Genomic DNA, 24,237 nt, shown 5'->3' with positions numbered 1-24,237 from the left:
AGAAGTAACCATTCATTTTGATGGTGTGTCAGTGCTGTCATACAAAGCAGCAAGTGAGAAAGGTATCCCTAAATAACATGGCAAAAATAATTTACTCGGAGACAAGATAAAACAAATAGGAGAGGAATTTGCCTGGGACACCTTGTTAATAAACTCACCTAATTGTCATATCCAAATACTGCTTCAAAAAGCTTGAAGTAACACAAGAAATTAAACACCAATCATGTGCCCAGATCATCTGCTCCCTGGAAATAGTTTCACTGAAAAACAGACCTGGTTATGTTTTGATTTACAGACTAAGCAGATTGGATTGTAAAATAAACAGGTATTTTTCCTTTTAGAAAAGTCAGCTAATAGACCTACTAAAATAAAATTTTAAAATGCTATTTGGGACTCTGCAGGATTTCCAAGGAAAAAGAGATACAGGGGAGAACATGAGAACAGAGCCCATAGGCATATGTGCTTTGTCACCACCTGTGTACAGACTTGAGAAAGCAGCAGCTCAGAAAGGATGAGTGTGATTGAAGTAAAAATTCAGACTAGAATAAATAAGGATATTACTGAATCACTGAAGTGCAATGACAAGTTAAAGCAAGAAGGCACCTGACAAACACAACTCACATTCAGGAGACCAGTCCTTGCCCCATATGAAATACACAAAACATAGCAAGTGCTGTGTATGTAAGAAGATTTAGTAAACATATAGAAAGCAAGCAGAGTTTTAAAAAAGAAAGATTAAAAAGGCATTCCACTGCCAACATGCTTACTCTGGCACATTAAATGCATCATTATTTCAAATAGAGTCAACTTTTGGACCAGAACCTAGACTGTATACCTGCTCCTTTGGACCAACAGCTTACTCTAAGGCAACAGAATTAAAGGAACTTGATGCCCAGAAAAATGATACAACAGTAAAGCATGGGCTTTGGTGGGGTGGTGTTACAACCCTGGCTTCAACCATAATTACTTTTTTTCCTAAAGTCTTAAATTCCCATTTTAGAGCTTAACACTGAAACTGAACTTCTGTTGCTGACAGATACATATTTAAGCCTTAACACAGCATTACTTTCACATATTGAGGCTGACATCATGGGTAGTCAAAGAATATGTTTAATAAAAAATAATTAAACTTCCATTTGCTCTATAGAACATCATAGAAAGTAATTCAATAAATTACAAATGACTTTTTAAGACGCTTGTTCAACTACAGAAAGCAAATTCAGACTACACAGAACACAACTGGCAAATATTGCAAATGTCCAAAAAATCCTGGACTAAGACTTGGATCATGAAGCCTGAAACAAGGGATAGAAATACAAGGCAATAACAGCTAAGGTTCTTTTAGTAACTACCAACACACACTTTATCATCACCTTGGATATCCTTTTAATTTTAACTTCAGTATTAGTGTAATTCTACTGAGGTTTCCTTATAACCCTTAACTTTATACAACCGTATTTGCATATAGTTTAGCTGATAGTGGGACATTTTCTCCCCTTCTGGTTCAAACTGATTAAAAATAAACCAAATACATTATGTTCAAGTCTACACCAGCCTTCATTACTTAAAACTGTAATTGCCTTATTACATAGAAAGAACCACTAGAATGGTAACCAAAACTTCACTTGACCATAATTAGGAAAATACTTTATTTCATAAATCTGATATAAATTAGGTTTTAGCCACAAGATTTAGGATTTGTTTTGTGGGGTAAGGGTGGGAAGTGATGGTGTTGTTGACGTACTCCATCAGCAAACTAAGTTAATAACTGTTTGCAAAACTTTGGCTATTTCATAGATGCATCCTAGTTAAATAAAAGTGCTATATCACAAAGGGCAAAATATTAAATATGATTTTTTTTCCATGATGAAGAATTGCTACCCCCTTCTCTTGGCAGTTTTTAATTTTCACTATTGCTAAGACACTGCGTGAAGGGCCAAAAACCAGAATACTATTTGGGAAAATACGTAACCAGCACAATCCAAATGGTACTTGTATAATTGTGTAATTACATGTAATAATACTGCTTCTAATCATGGGGCTAGTTATTTTGCACATAGAAACTTATATTTCATTGGTAAAGTTCTTGATAAAAAACAACACAGTTGTTTTACTGTACAAGCAAGCAACAGAACTATATCAAAATATACAGCTTTCGTTTTTTATTTTTAAATTTATCCCTTTGTAAAGCTTTTTCAATGACTTCTACTAGTACCTGTATCTATTTTCTCTTAACACTTGCCTGGTCAACTGAAGTCTCAGTCAGTTCAGAACTTCCGTGAATGTGAATCTGGGCCTCGACTGTGTCAGAGTAATAGCAGCTTAAGAAGAAGGAGGAATCATATCACACATCAAATATTAGGCAGATTTTATATAGTAAAGGGTTCTAAGGATTTGGACTTAAACAGATGCTTTATGCCCTGTTACTATGGTTTCTAGGAATAATTTGTCGTCTTTACTATTCAAAGTGCTTTTTCTTTAGTGGGTAACTCAGCATAATATATGAAGTGATTTCCCAATAATGATTTTGGATAACATTTAATATTTAGTCAGATTTAAATCTGCAGAGAAGTTTAAACTCAAAAGGAGTTCAAAACTATCTATACTTTATTTACCATTATTAACTGGTAACTTCAGGTGGTTTTATGACATAAAACACAAATAGAAATCTACACAAACGAAGCAAACAAACAATTTTTACATGAAGTATGCAGTGTTGAAAGGTCTTTTCAGTGGCACTTTATGACAGTTTGCCTCTTCTGAGTCTTGGGGAAACTACTCCTCACACTGGGACTTGAATTCTGCAGAGGGAGCCCAAAACTTTGCAAGGTGGAAACTAAATAGATCTACGTGGTGCCAAGTAGCATGAGATAAGACAGTTTTTGCTTTAATTTCCCCTTACTGCAGTGCAAGAGAGCAGCTGCAATAGGGGGGAGAAAAAGCCCCAACTGTCCTCTCAGATAACTCAGATTTTAACATGATATACAGGATGTCTTTAGAAAACAAAACAAAACCTGAAAACAAGTAATAGAAACCAATGTAAACTTCCTAAACTAACTCAGCTGAGGTAACAGGTAGCCAGTTTAATTGGCTGATTGGGAAAAATTTATCTTTTTTAAACACACTTGTACCTGAATTGGAAACAGCAGTGCATCACAACACTAGAGCATTTTCATGTAATTAAAGCAATGGATGGTGATGTAGATTCTACAGCTTTCATGACATTCATTAGCTGCCCAAATTATTGCTGAGTTTTGATCTGTAAATTATAAGTGTCAAGGAGGCTGTAAAACTATATTCAAATTAAATCAATAATATGCATAAAGTATTCTGTGTTCACTGCAAATATATTAAATATACAGCTCTTACTTGAGCATTATTTTCATAAAATTAACCCCCCAACAAAATTATAATGCCTTTTGTTGTAATTTTACACCATTGTGTATTTGATAGTACATACAAGTTCAGAAACTTATGAACTTCAAGAAATATTACATGCAAAACGTCTCTGAAAGCAGTTTGCACTTCTAAACAAATACTGAAATGTTCGGTCAGTAAATCATTGAAGCACTCAACACTGGGTTATTTACAATGAAATAATTAAAGAATAAATTCAAAATCAGTTTATAATTTAAGTGCAGAGTCTGGGGTCAGTCTTCATCACTAGAATCTGAATCCTCAGATGAAGACGATGTACTATCAGATCCAGATGAAGCATCTGCTTTCTCTGAACCCTCATCTGTGCTGTTTTCGTTGTGAGAGCTTGGCTCTGTTCCCCCTTTGTCTTCCTGATCTCTAACCCGTGAATTTTCCTCCTTTTCTTCCGTTGGCTTGGCTGAGCCTGTGTCATTGCTTTCACTGTTCTGTACATCAAAAATATTAGACTGAGACAAAGCTGGGATATGAAGATTAAGGCCTGGAGTGAGAAGCATCCCTGGGTAAAGCATGTTGGACAAAAGTAACGGGTTAAGAGAGAGAGGGTTGGCAGCTGCAGCAGCAGAGGATGTTGAAGGAGAACTTGAAACAGAGTTTTCACCACCAGTATCCGTATTTTGGTCTTCTGTCCTTTCTTTCTTTGAATCTGCCTCCTTTGAATCGCTTCCCTTTTTTTCCTCTGAAATAGATTCTGTGGACTTTGTTAGAAGTCCTCCCATGCCCAGCAAGTTTGGTAATCCAGCCATCCCTGACAGCAGCATGGGGAACATGGCAGCCATGTTCTTAGCTTCTCCTCCAGTAGTTAAGCCCGCTGGCATTCCCATTAATCCTGCCGTTACTTGCAGCGACTGCAGGTTCTGCAGGTTCTGTTGTAAGGCCTGAAGACTAGACAGATCCACCCCTGGCAGCAGTCCGTTGGCTAGCAGAGGGTTAACTGACACGCTGGCAGCGGTGGCAGCTGCCGCAGCTGCCGTGGCCTTGGCAATCTCACTTTTGGGGCGCCTTCCCCTCCGGCTTACTTCTTCCCGCACAACAGGTCCTGTGAGAATACGGTCAAACATGCCTTCTGGAAGGAACCCCTGCAGGAGACAAATTGGGTGTTTTTAGTATCTGGAGAGCTTCAAGATGGGAAAGTAAAAGCAAACAGAAGACCCAAGCATACAGTGACAGTGTCAGAGATGGTTCTGGCAGGTTAGCGCAGCAGCTGGATCTCAGACACCTCACTGGAATCTGCAGTGACTTTGCACAATCATCTTAAGGCCCATTTCCAACAATGAGGTCTACAGGTGGTATCTTCTCTGACCCTCTGCTAACTCATCCTTAGAAGTCTGATCAAGCCAAATATAGCTAATTACAGGGGCAATTTCAATTTCAGATCTAAAGCAGCATTGCTTTGCAGTATTACCACACTGCAATCCCTTGACAGTTTAATTAAAAAAATCACTCCATTTAAATGTGTGTGATTGCACACCGACCAAACTCCAGCCCTTTTCATTACCGCTAGCGTCTGTTTAACAACCTCACATGTGATCACTAACGGCTCCAGTTCAATTAAAATGAAATTCAGAGCACTTCTTAGGGCTTGCACAGGGTTACTTCATCTCTGTAACCCTAAAAATGTATCAATATATGAACCTCCTTCCCTCCACTAAAATCTCAACACTGATTTTTAGCTAAAACCAAAACCTCTAAATAAAAACATACAAATTCTAAGTAGTAGAAAATAGGTATATTAATACTTGATTTACACTTTGATTGAAGACAGTAATTTCTTAAAGGTGCACACAGAAAATAAATTAAAATAAACATTTAAAATTATGTTTATTTTCTTAACTGTATAACAATAAGGAAGCACACTGTGGGCCAATACCTTCCCTGAAAGCCTTCAAGGCTACACTTATGAGATGGGAAAGTCACAGTATTACACAGTACCTTCAGGCAAATCTCTATAATTTGGGGTTGCCAGCCACTGTCCCTCCCTTCTTCCTACTCACAGCTGTGCCAGCAAACCCGTTTAGGGAACTCAGCTGGCAGGAAAAGAGGCTAACGTTGACGCACGTTCTGCATTGAATATGCCACCAGAAATGAATGCCTTTTTTTCGTCCTGTTTGCCTTGTTTGCGTTTAAGGTACATTTCACATCACAGTTACCATATTCTGCAAATACTCATCAGGGTTATATTCTGCAAATACTCACAGACTGTTTTACAACTTCTCCCCATTCAGGAGCCACTCCGTACTCTGGATTTTCTTTCAAGAACCTGCACAAGTCCTTCAGAGGGGGAGCAAATGCACCCCCCACCTGAAAAGCAGAAGAGGCAAGTCAGGAAATACTTCTCATTCAATAAGGAAAAGGCTACATTAATACCTGACACTGTTTCATTTTTGCCTTTTATATAAAACAATACAAGTAATCATACAGAACACCACAAACTAGTAAATTAACAGTGACTAGGAGATGGCTTTTAACCTATTCCTGGTTTTGCAAAGAAGCTGAGGACAGGCAATAAAGGGGAAGATTGAGGTTAATTAAGTAACAGAATCTCAACTATGGCGTGGAAATTCAGAGGAAAAGGAGCCATTATGAAAACAAAGGCTTTTACAGCAAGCACAGATCAAACCTCTCACTCCTTGATCGTTAAGTCTGAGAGGATTCCTCAGGGCACAGCTTACTGTAGAGCAGCCAAGGATCTGATTTTCTAGGGACTAGCACCATACAGGTTTCTCTTTAGAGCTGCTGTCTCAATGCACTGAAGAGATTAAAGACACTCAAATTCTGCCTCACTCTCCTCTACACATGCAAAAGGTTTTGGACCTTAATTTGGCAAAAAAAGTCCTGTTTTCCTTGCAACTGCTCCCTGACAAAAAGAAAAGCCTGCAGCTTCACAAGAGAAAACACTCCATACGTTGACACAATACCTCAAAGACTCCCACTGGACCCTGCTCTGGTGCCACACTGACATTCAAAGGCACCACCCCATCCATCTGTCCTTATCTGTTTGATGAACAGCAGCAGCTCTCTGCATGCTTTTCTTCAATATTGCCTTTTGCCTTCTCCACAGCCTATCCCAACACATAATGCTTTTCCCAAGCCTCGATCACCTGTCCAAAAACTGAATTCAACACCTAGTCTCCCATCTTCCACTCCTGGGATTTTATACAAGAATTCCCCTTCTACTTTTGTTCCCTGTTACACTACTGTTTAGCCTAGCAATGCGATCTACAATGGATATATACTATGAACCATGAAGGTCCAGTGCCAGAGACAACTGAACAAAGAAAAAAGCAGCATAATCCAGAACACAGGATTTAGACGATTCCAATGGACAAGCTCCTATGCAGAATGCACTACCAAAATAACTGTCATCATGTCAGAAATAAAAATTAAGAGATGCAAAAAATATTAAGAATTTGTGTGTTGCTGCTTTGATCAGAACAGCATCTGCTCAGTGGCCATGCCTCTGTTTTACTCAATGGCAGAAACAGTGCAATATATTGAGTGTTCAACTCTATCTGAACATAAACAACAGAGTAAGTTTCTAGCCATATCTTAACATATTTTCGTAGTTGCAAAATATTTACTAGAAGATTGTCACCAATGTGCTTGTGCTGTGCCCAAAACTTAAAACAAACCCCTTCCATTTTCACAGAACATTTCAGCAATTGTTAATTTAGACAGCTCTTCATTTCAGCTAACTTTGTGATTGGGGAGCATCAGCTAGGAGCAGCATTATGAATACCTTTCTAGCGTTTCTTCTGTTTATGAGCTGAACACGTTCTTCACCGGTCAAGCTATTAACATCCAGTTTATTAGGGTTTCGGCAACGGTGTCTCTTTTGTTTGGGCCTCCCATCGTGCAGCTGCATCCTCTGTTATTACGAAATTCAAAACTTGGTTATTTTCTGATACGGCTGTCGAAAGTAATAGCATTTCTGTGTATCCTCTTGAGTCAGGCATTTAACCAAAGTAATCTTTGATTTCAAAAATATTTTGATAACAATACTTATTGACTAAATCACAGCCATATGGCAGCAGCCCACTGAAGAGCACTAAATCCTCTCTCTGATGCCTCTACCCATTGCTTGAATAATTTTTCAGTTTTCAACAGTGCTTTAACTGACAGGAATGTTGTTAATGTTATGTACTGTAACATCTAAATAGATAAGGCTGTTATTCCAGACATCATACATGTGATTTTCTTACATTAGTAAACCTCTGATTCAGAGGTAACATAATGAGAACACCATACCCACTCAACATCACTACCACAGCACTGTAATGTAGGTAAGAGATCCATCCCACATTAATGTCTTCAATCCTTTTGCACATCACTAACTATGCTGTTAGACATTTTCAGCTCCTACAATCTCTATCATGGTAACATAAATGTTCTTATCTTAGTTTTTTAACTAGGATAAAAAAACCCCAGACAAAGATCAAATCTTTGCTTAGCATTGTTTTTCTTGGTTATTACATTTGATGGAAAGGGAAGGCTCGTGGAGCTCTATGTTAAAAACCCAGATGCTTTCATTTTCCTAAACAAAACATATAAAACGAAGAAGGAAAAATGCTACATAACATTGAATACAAATCCAAATAGTTTTATGAGCAATATTTTACTATTTAGCTATAGCAGAGCTGAAAGGAGTACTCACAGGAATACAAGCTCCTGAATCTTCAACATATCCAGGGTGTTCTTTAAGCCACCTTTCCAAATCTTTTCTTTTGGGGGCATCATCACCTGCAAGCCTTGTTCCATCTTTCAGGTTAATAACAGGAACCGGAGACTCTGCATCAAGCAGGCCTTGGGACTGTGTGTAAGTGAGTGCTGGGTTAATTCCTGCAGCAACCTGACAGGAGTTAATACCTGGATTTACCTGGAGAAATTAAAAATATTTGACTAAGTTCTCCACTGAAAACAAGCTATCATAATTACTTCATACAGTGAAGCCACAGTCCTCCAGAGCATTATGAACCAGATTCAGTGAGGCAACTCATGCCATACATAGCTCCCTTTAACTCCCTGTACGATCAGGTCCTGCAACATGTCCAGGAAAGGACATCAGAAAGTGTCACTAGGTCAAGTATCCAGTGTTTAACAACACACTGTTAATTACAGTTCATCAAAACTAGAATTAAACATAGTTTTAAAAAGTGCTTAATATTATCTATATAATTAATAATTAGTGAAACTACCAGTTCTCATTCATTAACACAAGCTGTTAGTGAAGGATTTCTGGCAAAACCCAACATTTTAAGCAATGAAGCTCAGTGACAACTGGTTATGCTCAGTTAAACGATTAACAGTAATTTGGACCTTCAGTTGGATACAAACTCAAGTTTACTTACATGATTAGGCTGTTTATTTCTATTTACAAAGAGAACATCAACTCCCTCCACATTCTTCCTTCTTCCTCTTCTCTTTTTGACTACAGGCTGACTGTCAACTATAACTCCATTGGCACCGGCTGTTAAGTGACTGGAAGTACCTAATTAATGATGTAATAAAATGAGTGTCAGATGCTTGAGCTGTTTATAACAAGAAGCATGTCTGAATATAAAAAAGAAATTAAATTCTGTGAAATGGTGCAAGTGCATGTGATTCCTACACCTATTACCTAAAGAAATTGCCTGTTGTTTTATGGCTGTTTAAAACACTGTTAATATCAGGCTCTGAAAAGCCACTCAGCCATGAAAGTTCCCTATTACAGAATCGTAGGGGTTGGAAGGGACCTCAAGAGATCGAGTCCAACCCCTGAAATTATTACTGCCCCCTAATTCCACATACATCTGTACTGTGAGGAGAGCTGTTACAAACTGCTGACATCACACACACAAAAGGTAGACATTCCTAAATGTTTCTAACAAGACCTTCAAGGTAAGATGCAAAAGAACAAGAAATTACAAAATGCAAGTGAGGTGTAGTATTTTTTTCGAAGGCAATGTTCTCATCCCTGTATGTGTGTAATCTCAATGAGCTGCAGCCATTTAAACAGAAACTGGCTTAAATTAAGCAGTTTAGTAATTTTAAATACTTTAATCCAAATTTAAATTGCTTCCTTTAGGCTCATTTTATTTATCAGTGTACACATACTGTTGGTATTTATGATGAAAGTAAGCTCTAAGTTTTTGGCTATACATCAAAAACAGTTTCTAGAATGTTTTACCCCACGTTTTCTTTACATGAGACACAGGAAAATACATCAAGAATGCAAAATGACACTGACATACATCTGTCATTCCTTATTTGAACCACCGCAAGTTCCAATTTAAACTGATTACTGTCACTGTAAAGCAATGCACTTTCAAAACTTCTTGTGGGGGAGTCTGTAATATATTAACAGCAACCTCTAATAAATCAATGTTAGAGTAACTGACACAGAGAGAGTATTCATGTGGTCCAATCTTACACCTCAAGTTAGGTGCCCGGTTTCCCTACCACGCCGGAGAGAATTCCTCCAGACTACAGTTTAGAACAAGTAACATTTCAAACATCTCTCTCCACTGCCTACATGTGGAGACGAACAGAGGGACCCAGAAGATACCACTTAATACTAACCCTTATGCCCTCAAACATTTTATCTACCTGATTCAGGAAGTGATTTTGGGAAGTTGACAAGGCTGGTTTCTGAAGCGTTCTGGAGTTCGCGTAGCCGAGCCAGGTATTGCTGCTGCCCCAGTGCACATTCATCGCTTTCAAAGGGCCTTTTCTGAGACAGTCCCTGCTTCTGAAAAGTCAATTTCAAACCACCTTCCTGTTAAATAAATGCCAGGGTTAGAAGAGTCTCTTCCAAAGCAGAAATGACTACTTCATAATCAGGATTCTCACATATAGTTACTCCAGAAGATTTGAAGAAGAATGAAAACATTGTTCTACACCTTAACACAACTCTTGCTTCTCTTCATGTAAAAAGTAAGTATGAACAGGAATTCCATGGAACTGCTTCCATGAATAGAAATTTTAACCTCTGTGCCTTAACTGAACAATCCAGACACTAAACAGCCATCTACCCCTCTAACACAGTCCTAAAGAAATGCGAAACCCAATTAAAAGAGTAAAATTTCATACATAATGTTCCACGAAAAAGTCTCCAACCACAGATACAAAAAACGTTCGAAGCTTCTAGCCCACATTTAAACTGGGATATTTACCTATAATCCACTAAAAGGCCATGATATAAGTGTTTGCTGGACAGGACATGAAGTGTTTTAAAAAAGCTCCACAACAAATACCTTTGTTTTACTAACCACGTTTCTTAGAAATAGCATAAAATGGGCTGCTTTGGGAATCATCAGAATGGCAAAACTCCAATTCAAAGGAGAAGTAACAATGATTTGTTCCAGTGGCTCATACAAATTAAAGCCAAAAAATACCAAACCAAAACCCCACCAAAACCAAATCCAACAGCCCCTTCCCCAAAAGAACACCCCAAACCGAAACACTCGGTGCCCAGAAGCAGCAGACCCAAATACCCACAAACAAGTGTGTGAAGGAAGTGAGAGTGAGAGCAGGCAGCCACTTGCAGGTAAAGCATGCCGCACACCGCAATCGCAATCAGGTCCTAGGGCAATAAAAATAAACATACGTCATTGATTTTCACTGTAAACTCCTTTTCTCGTACATGCTTCTTCACCTTTGACATCTGTGGTGATTGATCATATTCTTCTTTGACAGCTGTGAGAGGGGGTGTTGGTGCACTGGGCTCACTGTACTCTGCAGCTGCACCTGGGCTATCCAGAAGTTTGGTTGTGTAGAACGATGCCACCGTATTGCTGTCATAGCTCCTTCTCGCTGAAGGCCATTTACCTTTCAACACCGTTTGACAAATACTGTCAAGTCGATTAATCATAACTCGATCCTAAAAAAACCAAGAGGAAGTATTTTGGTAACAGTAATGCTTACCAACGCTCCTCACACTGCATTTACGTATTACCATCTACAGCTAAAAAGAAATGACAACGTTTTTCATCACAGGACTTAGACTTTAAATTTAAGTTTCTGAATCTGTACAGATTCCCTGCAAGGTTTGTGAAAGCCACCTCAGTACTTCATTTCACCCCCCGTAACAAACACAGGCTCACTTGTCTATACAGGGCCCAGGAGCTGCAAATGTCTGGAGCACCTTATGTCACTGATTTTAACAGAAAAGTTAGGGTAACTACCCACATAGTACTTGTAGGTCTGGCTTTGATGGCTCTGGAAGCATAAGCAGAACCATAACGTATCTGGCAAAAGCATTCATGCAACTCAATCTAAATACTTTTATTTGCATCTCATTTTAGCTTTTGAAAACATTACTCATTCACATGCTTTAGACACCAGAGATGTAACTTCACACACCTGCATAGCACACAGATCTTGAGTCCCAATAATCTCTGCTATCAATAATCTCCTCAGATGAGCACAGAGAGACTCCAAAAACTACCAAGTTTTCTGATAATTTCAGAGTGCCATTGTGTTTTAAGTAACACTAAAATCACCCATTCCATAAGCAAACTTTTTACAAGTGCAAGACCCTCCCTTATATAGTAAACCCCCCCCATTTTTGTACATTCTGAATATAATTTTGCACAATATGGCCAGCACCTGTGATGTCAAAACTGTGGTCCCCTTCTCAAAAAGCATTCAAAAATTATGAAAGCAGCATTTAAATGCATCTTACGGGAGCAAACATAAGTACAGCGATAAGTTCCTGAAGTTCAGATCATACATCTGTTTTCCCTATTTTCATCACCCTTTTTGTCTCCTGCATTGCCCCCCTTTCCAGACTCTCCTCAACCTCTTGACCTTGAAACTTTTCTTTCATTACAAGCTTGTGATCTGGCTCTGAGTTTTCAAGTTGATTTCAACTCATGCCTGTTTCACAGAAGGAGATTTTGAATTATTTTTTTTAAATTTTAAAATGTGTGCATTTTATATATATCTAGAATATATAACCTATATCTAGCAACACACTAGACATGCTAAAACATGCCAAGCTTCTTCAGAACTGTTGAAAAACGTAAGCATCAATAAAATCTGACACAATATCTGCTCTGCCATCTTCTAGGCTACATCAGCCACAGAAATTCAGATGCGACCAAAGAGCTTAAAAATATTCAGTATTTGTTTCTAACAAGATTAATATCCACTCACTTAGTATTATTATCCTTTCAAAGTATACTTTAGAATTTTACTTGAATCAATTACTGAATCAGTTCAATGTTACTGTAAAAGTTGTATTACACCAGTGCTCCAGCCAGCCTGTACATTCAGCACGTAGCGTGGGTGTCTCAGTGCTCTGCAGCACAGCTGGAGAAGTCAGTGCAAATTGTTGCCATTCACAATAGGTCTCCCTCTAGCCCTGATGGAGTAGCAGTGTTAAACACCAGCCAAGCAAGCTGGCAGCAAAGTCTTGTGGCCCTTTTTCCTTGTTTTTAAATCGGTTGGAAGAAGCAGAGCTAAGGTACTGACAGGCTGATTCCTGTTCTTCCCTCTCCTGTCAGAGTGGTTCCAAAGAATGTTTATCAATACTGTGATAAGCACTTTATATATATATATAAATATATGTATTTATAGAAATGTTCATATAAATATGAAGGACACCTAGTGTTAAGAAATATTTTCTAATATTCAGATGAACTGACTTCTTGCTCGGCTTCATCTTCTGCATTCTTCTGGATTATGCTAAACAATTCCCCTCACTGAAAACCATCCAAATACCTAATGAGTTATCCCTTCTTCATCTTAAATACACATCCTCTAAAGTTTTGTTTCCCACGTGAATGTTCATTATTTTACATAGAAAATGCTTCACCGATTTTACTCTAACTTGCCACGAACAAAATGCTGTTGGGTTTTTCTCCCCCCACCCTCCATCCCCCGCCCCCTAGATCTCCCCACACTTAATTGAATGGTTTTTAATGAATGTAACTGAATACTAATGCCACAGCCCACCTTCCACAACAACTTTGGTTTTCAAATTAGTACTATAAACTTGCCTTTGGCCAGTATGATGCAGCCAACATGTATCCACCTTGTAGGAGATAACTGGAGTTTGGTGTCCCATTGTTCATCTGGAAACTGTCCTGCGTTTCATCCTGTGTTGTACTCAGAGAGGCTACACTCTCCTCATCATACGCTTTTATATGTGGGGTTCCTTCTGCTAAATTAAAACACCAATATCATTTGATGTCATAAAGAAGTTTAACACTCATTGTAAGAGGTTCAAGCAAATATCACACACGGAACGATGCTCAGAGAAAGTCCAAACACAAAGGCAACAGTACAAATTAATCTGTTAGGCTTTTCACAATGACTGCTGAGCTTTTTCTAGGCATTTAACTTACTCCTGCTAGTATTTCATGAGTTTACCATGCCAAACCTTTAGCTCTTTGAAAACAGGCATGTTTCAGAGTAATCTCATAGGTGGTCCTTACTTAATGTATTTGGTTAAGCCACCATGCACTATAGCATAGAATTAAATTGAAATAAAAGTTGTCTACCACCAGCACATGGCAAATCTACATGGATACTACTTTAAAAAAACCATTTAATTCACTGAATGGAATGTTGGATGTTCCCATGTCTTGAAAATGCATCTGCATCATTTAATTTACTGAATTTTTATCACAGAATACTTTTTCCAGTGTGTCCTCTGACATCAGCACCATGACTATTGAGGGACATTTCTATAGAACTCCAATTTGTCCTTAACAGCAGCTACGTATCAAGTCATCCTATGTAATTTGGCTCTCCCTTAAAAGATATTTCAAACATGAAAAGTCTGCCAGAAGTCCATGATGACTGTACATCCTGAGAAACAAAAGCTGGGCTTAAAATTAAAAGCGCGGATGAAGTTCAGAGGATTTCCCAGTATTTACCAACCTCTTCAACTCGCAGCGAAACAGCCACAGAAAGGAAGGCTGACCGACTTTTAAGATTTCGCAGTCTGAGGATGGCACAATTACTTGCCTAAACAGACTGAGCAGGCAGAAAGCAAGCCTAATATTTGGACTTGTACCACATGTTATAGTACCCACCATCTAGAGCTAAATATTTATGTCATATAAGCATTCCTTTTCTCTCACTATTGCAGTGTTTGCACACAAATGTTTCCTCTGAAAATGTCCTTCCACTACTACAGGCAGTAGCTTCTTCATCATTTTAAGTGGCATTTTACTTGCCCAGGAATCATCTTCCCAGTAAATTAACCCTGTGGTTTCCATTTGTCATTGCCACAGACAAGATGATCCATCCCATTAACACAATGCCTTTTCCCCTGAGGTACTGAGGGGAAAAAAATTGCTTATTTATTTATGCTGTAACCCCACTGCCTAATTTCATCTTCTTCCTTTCTCTATTACTATGTGTTATTACACAGTAGAGAAATCCTATCACATTCTGAGCTTCCATGGGGCAAGAGTAGATAGAGTACACTTCACAGTATCAAAGTAATAAATGTCTTAAATAACGATCAGTTTGGTTTACTGAAAATTTTAAGTCACTTCACTGATCTGAGGTTTTTGCTTCTACTCTGAAGCTTTCAAAAGCATCTCTGTGTTATTCATCCCTATGTTGTACAATTGCTTCCTAAGCAGGTATGTATATTTCAAGCATTTGAAGATTCTTAGTGCGTGTACACTGGTCACCTCCAGTTAACCAGAACAGCAGTGGTCTACGTTACAGCTCGGACAAAGGAAGCGTGCAGAGTTCATGAAAGCACATACAAAGACTGGTGAGTAAGAGTAGTAACACAAACAGGGAAACCAAAAGAATCTTTTTAATTAGGAGGATAAAGGAACAGCAGTAGGGAATACACACAATGTGTATCTTTCCAGAAAATATTAGCCCTTCAGGTCTCCTCCAACATCTGAACCACATGCACAGTAATCTTGCTTAGGGAATCAACCAACAGAACCAAACTATCTCATCCCAGGTGCTCATATGAAGCAAGAAAATGCTGTTCTAACTCAAAGTCTCCTTTTGTGGGATTGAATACCCTTTTTTAGACATTTTTCCACTATGAATAATCTCGTTCAGTTTAAAAGTTATACTGCAGAAGTAAGACATCACACATACCACGTTTTTGTGCCTCCTCTTCATCACTATCACTCTCTTCAGACGATGATGATGACGATGATGAAGATGAGGATGAAGAGGATGAGGATGAAGATGCTGAAGAACAAGATGAAGATGACGAAGAGCTAGAGCCTGATCGAGAATGTGAACAAGACGAGGAAGATGAAGAGGATGAAGATGATGACCTGGAAGAACAGGATGATCTATCTGAGTCAGAGTCCGAGTCAGAGCTAGAGTCAGATCCCCTTTTGCTGACTCTCTGTTTTTTGGAAGCTGGGTTTGGAGTTAGAGGCTCTGTCCTTGCTGCCACCATGCGCCTGTCCGTTTCAGCCTTCATGCTAGGTTTGTGGTCTGTGTTTTGTACTGCTGTGCCATTTTTTGGACTCAAAGGTTCTGATTTCATTATTGTCTGTGTCTCCTCCGTAGACATAGATTCCTCTTCAGAAGACTGAAGGTCCTCTTTCAGATTTTCATTTTTAGATTTTGGGTCCTCAAAAGCATTCACTTTAGCATCTGACATTCTTGACTGAGGTGTGAGAGGAGAAGCAGATAATGCCATCTGGTACTGATGCAAGAGTGGAGTAGAAGTCCTTGAGAGTGCCACTTTATTTTGATTATAGTTCCTCTGGGCAGACATAAATGAGAGTTCGGGGTCACGGAGAATATGGTAATCTGTCCTGCTAACTCCATGTTTAGCAGCTCCAATAAGTAAATCCCTGTCATGAGTCCCACACTCCCACCAGACAGGCAGGTCTGGGTTTGGCTGGCATAATTTTAGTCGCTCAAACAACTGTGGGTGTCTAAGAGCCTGTTCTCGCACCTTCCTTAGGAGTTCAATGCGATACAAAGTCCGAGAAGCACGCTCCTCTGTAATGGGCTGGATGAAAATGTTTGGGTCTACGAGTTCTGGATTAAAACAAAACAAACATGAGAATCTGGTAAAAAAACTACACCAGCTGTCACTTCAAATCAATACTACAAGTATTTCATCAGTTAATAAAGTGCCTCCCCATGACAAGCCTCCAATTTTACACTTTCCCCTTTTCCTTCTCCCCCATTTTTATGTTGAATATTTTCAAAGCTAAGTGCTGGCAACAGAAATTAAAGATAGAAGTAAAAAATATATACACCCACCTTCTTTGGAGGGGAGACGACAGACTCTCCTGCACATTGACATAAATGCATACAAGTACTTCTCTAAGCTCTCATCAGTTTTCTTATGCAGCCTAGCCATGGCTCTAAATTTGGTCCAATCAAATCGTCCCCTTTCAGGGTCAAACACTACTCCAAATGTAGACACGACTCTGTAGAAGTCTGCTTCTTCTCTTCTTGTCCATCTTGATCAACAAGGAAAAAAAAAGAAAATTCTGTCATTTCCTTCACTATTTCATGTAGCAAGCAATTATCATTTCAATATAAAAATACCTTTGGTTTTGACCTAAGTTTCTTCAGTGTAAAGTACCTTTGGTTTTTTATCTAAGCAGGCACTGCAAGCGTATATTTGCATTCTGCACATACCTCTGCTGCCTTTCAATCTTAGCAGCCATCTTTGGATTTAGAGCAGCTTCTTCATAGGGAGGCTGCATCATACTGGTTTGTATTGGGAACGCTGGCTGGATCTGCTGGGCCTGCCTGTTTTTACTTGTCCGTTGGTAAGCTGTTATTAGGCGGCGAAGACGCGTTGTTAAGGCAGACTGAGTGGGCCAATAGATTTTGTCTCCTTCCATCATTTGTCCATCTGTATTAACACAAAGTCATTGGGAAAAGAAAGAATGGAGTAATTGCTGGTGCCTGTGGGTTTACACTAGACAATCTAAATACACTCTAGCTAAGAGTTAGGGGAACCAAACAATTCAAAATAGGGCTCAGATTTGAAACTTTATGTATTTACCTCCATCCGCTATTACTAAATCACCTGGGGAAGAAACGTCATCCTGTGGTAAACAAAAAGCAAAGCAAAATTAAAAACACAGTCCCCTTCAGAGATTTTAAGTTGAACTTACATATTGCAGAGAATTTATGTATATGACAAAGAACAAGCGCGATGTACATTTTGGTGACTGAAGAGGCATACAACACAACTGTACAACAATTTGTTCCCACTGCACCCACCCCCAACTGCAGAGATGCAAAGGTAACTTCTATCAACTTAGAGAAATACAGAAAATTTTATCATTTGCTCAATGAAAAGGTGCAAGTTTTATATTATAGGTGTGATAAAAGGAGCTATTAATAGATGCCTACTATACCTCTATATCATCCTTAAACATTGCCGGTGCTGGTTTGTATTCTGGATCTTCTACATCCCTGTTAAAATTTCAACACAGAAAAAACCTATTTTAATATTCTACAAGTCCTTACACTCTTTTCAAGTAAGTAAAATTAATGTGAAGTTTGAAACGTGGAAAATATTTCACAGCTGCTTTGGCCTCCAATTCCTGTCTCATTCAAAGTTGTTCTCTATCAGCACAGCTACCAACCCCTCTGATGAGGCCATGAATAAAGGCGGCTCTCCCTCTCAGCAGCGATACTCAACCTGATCTAGTGGGGTCACTGGTTAGCTACACAAGACTAATACACCAAGCTGAGTGACCTGAAATCAAGCTAAATAGGTCCAGAGCATCCAGCCTATGAAGGATTTACACTTCAATGTCTAAGCAGTACTCCTGATACAGCAACACACAGTACAGTCCTTCTAACAAGTTCCTGCACTTTTCCTGTAACTATGAAATCCCAAACTTCAGTTGTTTTGTGACACTGTTCCCAACTCTGCTTTCCACTCTTGGGGAGTAAAATCCAAGTAGTATTCATTCCTCACAACAAGGGTACTGAACTAGTATAAAACCAATTAAGACAACAATGAAGTAGAATATATGATTTCAGTCTTTTTTACTTCATGCACACCCAAAATTCATGACCATTTTTACGTGCTCCTACCCATCAATGTAATCATTTGCTCTCTGTTCAGCTGCAACTGCTTTTTCATCTGGTTTGCCAACCCTTTCCAAGAAGCACAGCGCTGGGTCTGCTCTGATAGTGTTGTATTTTTCATAACCTATGAAGGAAAAAAAAGTGGCACAAATTCTGCTTTCAGAGTAAGCTATAAAAAGACCTGAGTGTAGGTAGGGTGCTTACGCTGAGGGGTGGGGAAGCACATACATAGTCATCCATATTACTCACCATGTTTAAAAACTCCAATTAGAAGGGATTTATCTGCATCTGCATCCCACCACTCAGCAGGGACTTCAGAGTGATCTGGCTCAGGGACCCAAACATCGATTTCACTAAGGAGAATCACCAAAGCACACCAACATCAACAATATTCCGAGCAAGAAATGCATTTTTATTTTCTCTTTGTGCACTTGTAGTCTAGGTAGGATTTTTAAACTTCTCTCTTCAAACACACATATACAACATTCTAGGTCCAACAAATCCATTCAGAGGTTACTTTTTAAGGTTGGAAAGTTTCCTAGGATTTAAAAATTTAATTTTTTGATGCACTTTGTATTTAAGAGCAAGTAGCAGTTAACAAGTGGATGGTTATGCTACTAAGAGTTACCCAAGCCACACTTTACCGTGTTGATAATAATTTTGATAACCTAGATAAAACTCTATAACTCTGTTTTGATCTCTGTGTTCAGTAACAAACACCCTCAGAAGAGCACTACAAGACACTCAGACAGCTTGGTCTTTTGTATTTGACGGAAAACAGCAACAGAGAAAGAATATGGAAACAAAAGCAGCATACAGAAAATTCTTCCCTTCTCAGTAAACACTGCCAAATCCCAGTAGTTTGTGCTTACAAATCTCAGCAAAACAAGGTTTTCTGCTTTTGTGTTCAGTAACATGGAATGGACTGTTCCTCCATGAATGCCTGTAACAGGTTTCAGAATCGAACTAACTCTTATCCCACAGCAGTGAGTTCCATTCATTTCCAAAGGGAAATATTTAATTTTGAAAAAAAAATATTAATTAATACAATGTGTAACACATAACCAGAAGTTTGTGTAGAGAGGCAGGAAAAAACCACCAGTTAGAATATAAAATGTATATTTCTTTCTTTCATTCACTTTTTTTCAGGCTATTTATTTTACAGATAGGCTCATAAACAGGAATGATCTGAAGTTTTTAGTAAACTAAAAGTAAACTAAAACATTTTTCTCACAGCCTAAGGATATAAATATTTGGTTACTTATTTAGGATTAGGAAGATCTCTGTATTTTCATTTGATAGTTTCCATTTAAAATAAGCAAAACCCCCCCTCTATAGCTTACCTCGCATCAATTCCATCAAAGACCTTTTGGAATTCACTACCAATGACTTCTTGTTTTAAGTAATACAGCATTCTTACTCGAAGCAAGACCCTAAGCAAACCAAAGAAATGCAAATATTAGTACTCTGAAAGCTTTCAATATTTCTGTGGATTTTTTTTTCCCCCCTATAATATCAAAAAGCTTTTAAGTAATTTTCCGAAAACATACTTCCTTCAGTTGTAAGAGGAGATAACCTCTAATTCAAGTCACCTAACACTTTTTATCACAACCACTTTCACAAATTGTTTCGTTACAAAAATTCTTTCAAATCTTAGACAAAGACCAGGGCCAGCAGACCAACTCCTCACTTGTTTCATAAAACACTGATGAGAACAAACTGCCATTTCCCTTTTCCTACCTGGAAGATTACCTCAGAAAGATCTGAGAGGGCTGACAATGAACATCTTTCACATCACTTTTTCATTCCTTCTCACTTAGAACTTGTTGCATGACCTCAGCGGCTTCTTTATGCTTTATCCCAACTCTAGACTACAGTTTTCAAGCACAGGATGCCAAGTTTTGCTACAGAAAAATGGTTTATCCAAACCAACCTCACTCATGGTTTTCAATGAGCCTGTAGCAAACAATTAAGCTCTGAAACTCAGAGGCCTAGAAAGCATGCCAGGTACATAGCAGGAGATTGAGGGGCAACTATTTAGTGCTTCCAGCTTCTTTGCTAAGCACTCCCAGACTCTCTAATATGTTGGCTGCTCCTACACTCCCCAAACATGCCAGCAAGATCTCTCTGTTTCTATACAGACATAAAACGTACGGTTCCCTTAAAAATAACAAACAGAATTATTTTCGATGTGAAATAACTCACTTCACCTGCTAACATACTGCAACCTCTTTATTCTAATCAAGCTAACAGCATTTAAACTTGTTTCTTCATAGTGATGCAAGTATTTTAAAGTCTTTTAAAACAATGAGGAATTACAAGAAAAAGGAATCTGCACAAAAATTCAGAGAGATTCAGATTTAGCTGTGGCTTACTTGTTGCAATGGTGTTTTATGTGCTTTTTGTAGCCTTCATCTTGCAACAGATGTTCTGGATTGTATTTTCGAAGCCATTCTGCTTTGTGTATATCAAAAGTGCTTGCCTGAGTCTTCACTTTTTTTCCTTTTCTTCCTCTAGGCACAGGGGCTGACAAGCCTGTACAATTTAAAATGTAATACAGTAGCAGCAACAGGTAAGTACAGATCCCCCAAGACACTTATAGCTCCTATATACCAGAGGAGTACTGTGACCTGCAGTGCAGAAAAAACACTAGCATCACAGCCCCTGGATATAATGGGTTTTTTCCTCTTTTGTCTCTCAGCATCTCTGGAGTACACTTCACCAGCTGAGAAGAGGGGAAAGAAAAGAATGTGTTGTCACCTACTATGAAACAGAATGGGCTCTTAAGGACTGAAATGAAAAGAAAGCTTGCACAGAGTATACCAATCCATTTGGGTAAGCCACCAAATACAAAGCAAAGCAGAAATCACACTTCTCCCATCAGCTGAATTGTGTATCTGGAAAATATTCCACTTATTTCAAGAGTGATGCAATCAGAGAGCATTTTTAGCTGTGTTTATCCCAGCACCAAAGACACGTGCACATGAAGTTACTTAACTGCAGAAACACATAATTCCTTACCAAGATGATTCTGTAACTCCCGTGTTTGCCCATCCTCTGTTGGGGTAATGAGATCCCATATAAAACTTTTTATTTTCTCATCCCCTCTGTAGTGAACAAGACAATAGGCCAAGAGAGCCCGACAAATTATCTCCACATCCTGTTCATTCAGCTGTCTCTTGAAGCGCCCATGTGACAAAATTTCTCTCCACCGACCCCACCTAGTCCAAAATAAAACAGAAGTCAGCACTTGGAAGTGAAATTCTCGGGTAGCCTGCAGATTTCTGTTACAAAAGGGAACTTTGCTGCAAAAATTCAGGCTTTCTACCCTTTTTCTTCATCTTAAATTACTGAGTAGAATTATGAAAGTAAAATTTGCAACAAAACTCCATTTGCTTACAGACGAGTTTTCAAAAAAACTTGCATCTTTAAAAAACAATATAGATGATCATTTTAGGCTAAGACAGAAAACTGACAGCAACTCATACCAATATGCAAACAGTCATTTGTCTTATAAGGTGGGTGAGAGAAGACCTAAGATTTCATTTCCAAATCAGCATATCTGATTTAAGTATGCTTAAAATAACTGGTTAGATTTTCAGTTCCTATTTGCACCTCACGGAAGCACAAGTTGATCTGCAGTTATGAACATCAAGTAACATACCAAGCCTTTATTCCAGATTATTTATTTATTTACACCACCACAAGCCTTCCTGATGCATTTACTGTAATAATTTTTAAAGAAACTATTGTAATGCCTATGTTAAACGTCAGTCTCCTTTGAAGAAAGCTTTCACCTCTCCTCTTTAACGTTTCTTCAGTTGCAAACTGTCAGTTATACAAGGTTCACGATAAATTCCCACTCTAATAAATTCTACATATATATATGCCAGCTTAATGCCAATACAACTAAAATTTCTTCCATAAACACAATGGAAACAGAATGGAAATATACTGTTTTTTAAACATTTCCTAGAATGAATAAGAATGTATACAATACCCATAGACCAGTAAGTTTTTTTCCACCCGAAAGCACTCTGTTCTTCCATATCCATTGGAGCGGTCACAAGGCCTGCGGAGTTTTGGCTTATCATCACCCTCGCTCTCCACTTCAGACAGCTCGGCCAGCTCATCTTTTGTAGCACTAAAGGGCCGTGTTTGCTTCCTAATTCTTGGGGTATCAATAACCAGGCTGTTCTGCAAAGTTTCAAACAAACTTAATCAGAGAAATGACTGGCAGGTTTTTCTTAAGTAGGTGGCTTCAGCTCAGAAACCACCACAACTCTGTCATTCTGTTCATAGACATAAACACCCGTAAAGCAAGTAAAACACTCTGTGGTATTTCAGGCAACAAAAACTGGGTTTCACACCATGATGCCAGCACATCAGTTATAAACAACACTGAATGCTTGCACAGACTACACTGCAGTCTCTGGGAGTAAAAAGGGGCAATGAAACATCTGCAGAACTGACCGCCTGGCAATGTCTTCACGTACAGGATGTGACTTCCAATATTGTAAAACTGACATAATTCTTCGTCAGCTAGCTTGCAGATGCCAGCACAGGATTTACCAAGACAGAAACAGGGCAACCAGCACAATTACATACTTCCAACCATTTCCAGGCCTTTGACAAAAATCTAAGGCCCTCAAACCTTTCTGGGGACAGCAGGGAGCTAGAAAACACTAACGCAGCCTGATAACCCACGCGCAAACTATGCAGCACAAAAAGTCTGATTTGTTGAAACTGTAATCAAAAAAGCAGCAGAAATCCTACACTCACTACTTCAGAACTCAACAGCAAGCACATACTTGAAAAAAGTGCATTAAAAAAAGAGAAGTACTTACTCTACCACTGATAGCATCTATATCTATTTCTGCTTTTTTGGCCCATTTCTGCCAGAAGTTGGGATCATCTAGTGAAATATCAGTCCTGTTCCCAGATGCAACAAAACTAGCCTGGAAAAAATAAAACTGAATCTTACCAACATCATACATTGAAAGTTTGTGAAGTTTGAATGCCTCAGGCCTGTGAAAACTGCGTAACTTCATTTCATCAAAATCTCACAAGCAGCTGTTAAGACTTTAGAAAAAGCAACTCAAAAGTTCTCCTCCCCCTTAATTTTTTTAAAATCAGATCCATAATATATCAGAAAAATCAGATGAACTTTTATGCACCATCAGGAGAGCAGAACATTAAGCTGCAAGATTCTTGTGCTTCCAAGTCTGAATCTAAATTACTTGAAAGGAAATAGAATCTTTTGAAGAGGCTTATCAGCATTTGGGGATTTCATCTCACACAAAAGTACTCGCTTGAGGGAAATTTCAAAGGAGTGTTTAAACTACCAACAATCAAAGCTTGAGAGCATGGAATAAGCTTAATTTCAGAAGGCATTTAGAAAACCCTGATACACTGCTTTTGGGAAAAGAGTAAATACACATAAAGATGTCTAACTCTTCTGATAGAATGTGATGACGATGTTCCCTAATTGGTTTCCTATATCTTCATTAAGACTCTATTTCTAAATTAAACCACAATCAGCAAGATACAGGAGCCTAAATAAACGTGTACTTATAAATAATAAATACACTCTTATATTCTTAAGTTTTCCTTTTGCTTTGCCTTTTCGGGGAACTTTCACAACTGCATTTGTGAAGTGCCCACGTTCCAAGCTATCATGCTGCCTGATTTTTTTTTTATATATTATGTTTTTATTTACCTGAATTTGTATTTGTTCAGATTCATATTTGTACCTGCTATGGAAATTAACAAATTCAAATTTACTTATTTTTCTGTTCATCCAAATTTCCA

At 38.5% G+C, this 24,237-nt stretch overlaps 1 protein-coding gene across 5 annotated transcripts in view; it reads right to left on the bottom strand.

The window, feature by feature from the left end:
• Nucleotides 1–3,376: 3,376 nt before the first annotated feature.
• Nucleotides 3,377–24,237, bottom strand: part of CHD9 (chromodomain helicase DNA binding protein 9) — a gene marked incomplete at its 5' end in the record, with an annotated part of 72,752 nt that continues 51,891 nt past the window's right edge. For 2 of the 5 annotated variants that reach the window (XM_084270189.1, XM_084270192.1), the window contains 20 exons: nt 3,377–4,514; nt 5,632–5,736; nt 7,175–7,303; nt 8,090–8,311; nt 8,784–8,923; nt 10,021–10,189; nt 11,021–11,293; nt 13,416–13,579; nt 15,496–16,401; nt 16,630–16,832; nt 17,014–17,233; nt 17,387–17,429; nt 17,745–17,802; nt 18,433–18,550; nt 18,676–18,779; nt 19,770–19,859; nt 20,802–20,961; nt 21,448–21,647; nt 22,427–22,623; nt 23,274–23,384. In XM_084270189.1, coding sequence (XP_084126315.1) covers nt 3,651–4,514; nt 5,632–5,736; nt 7,175–7,303; nt 8,090–8,311; nt 8,784–8,923; nt 10,021–10,189; nt 11,021–11,293; nt 13,416–13,579; nt 15,496–16,401; nt 16,630–16,832; nt 17,014–17,233; nt 17,387–17,429; nt 17,745–17,802; nt 18,433–18,550; nt 18,676–18,779; nt 19,770–19,859; nt 20,802–20,961; nt 21,448–21,647; nt 22,427–22,623; nt 23,274–23,384 — 4,476 coding nt within the window. In that variant the 3' untranslated portion in view covers nt 3,377–3,650. The remainder of the gene's footprint in view (nt 4,515–5,631; nt 5,737–7,174; nt 7,304–8,089; nt 8,312–8,783; nt 8,924–10,020; nt 10,190–11,020; nt 11,294–13,415; nt 13,580–15,495; nt 16,402–16,629; nt 16,833–17,013; nt 17,234–17,386; nt 17,430–17,744; nt 17,803–18,432; nt 18,551–18,675; nt 18,780–19,769; nt 19,860–20,801; nt 20,962–21,447; nt 21,648–22,426; nt 22,624–23,273; nt 23,385–24,237) is intronic. The other 3 variants (XM_084270190.1, XM_084270191.1, XM_084270193.1) reach the window with 3 other exon arrangements.

This window comes from Gallinula chloropus (assembly GCF_964237585.1).
Source record: "Gallinula chloropus genome assembly, chromosome: 13".
Taxonomy (NCBI): domain Eukaryota; kingdom Metazoa; phylum Chordata; class Aves; order Gruiformes; family Rallidae; genus Gallinula; species Gallinula chloropus.
The sequence above is the reverse complement of the archived record's forward strand: the minus strand, read 5'-3'. Positions and strand labels throughout refer to the sequence as shown.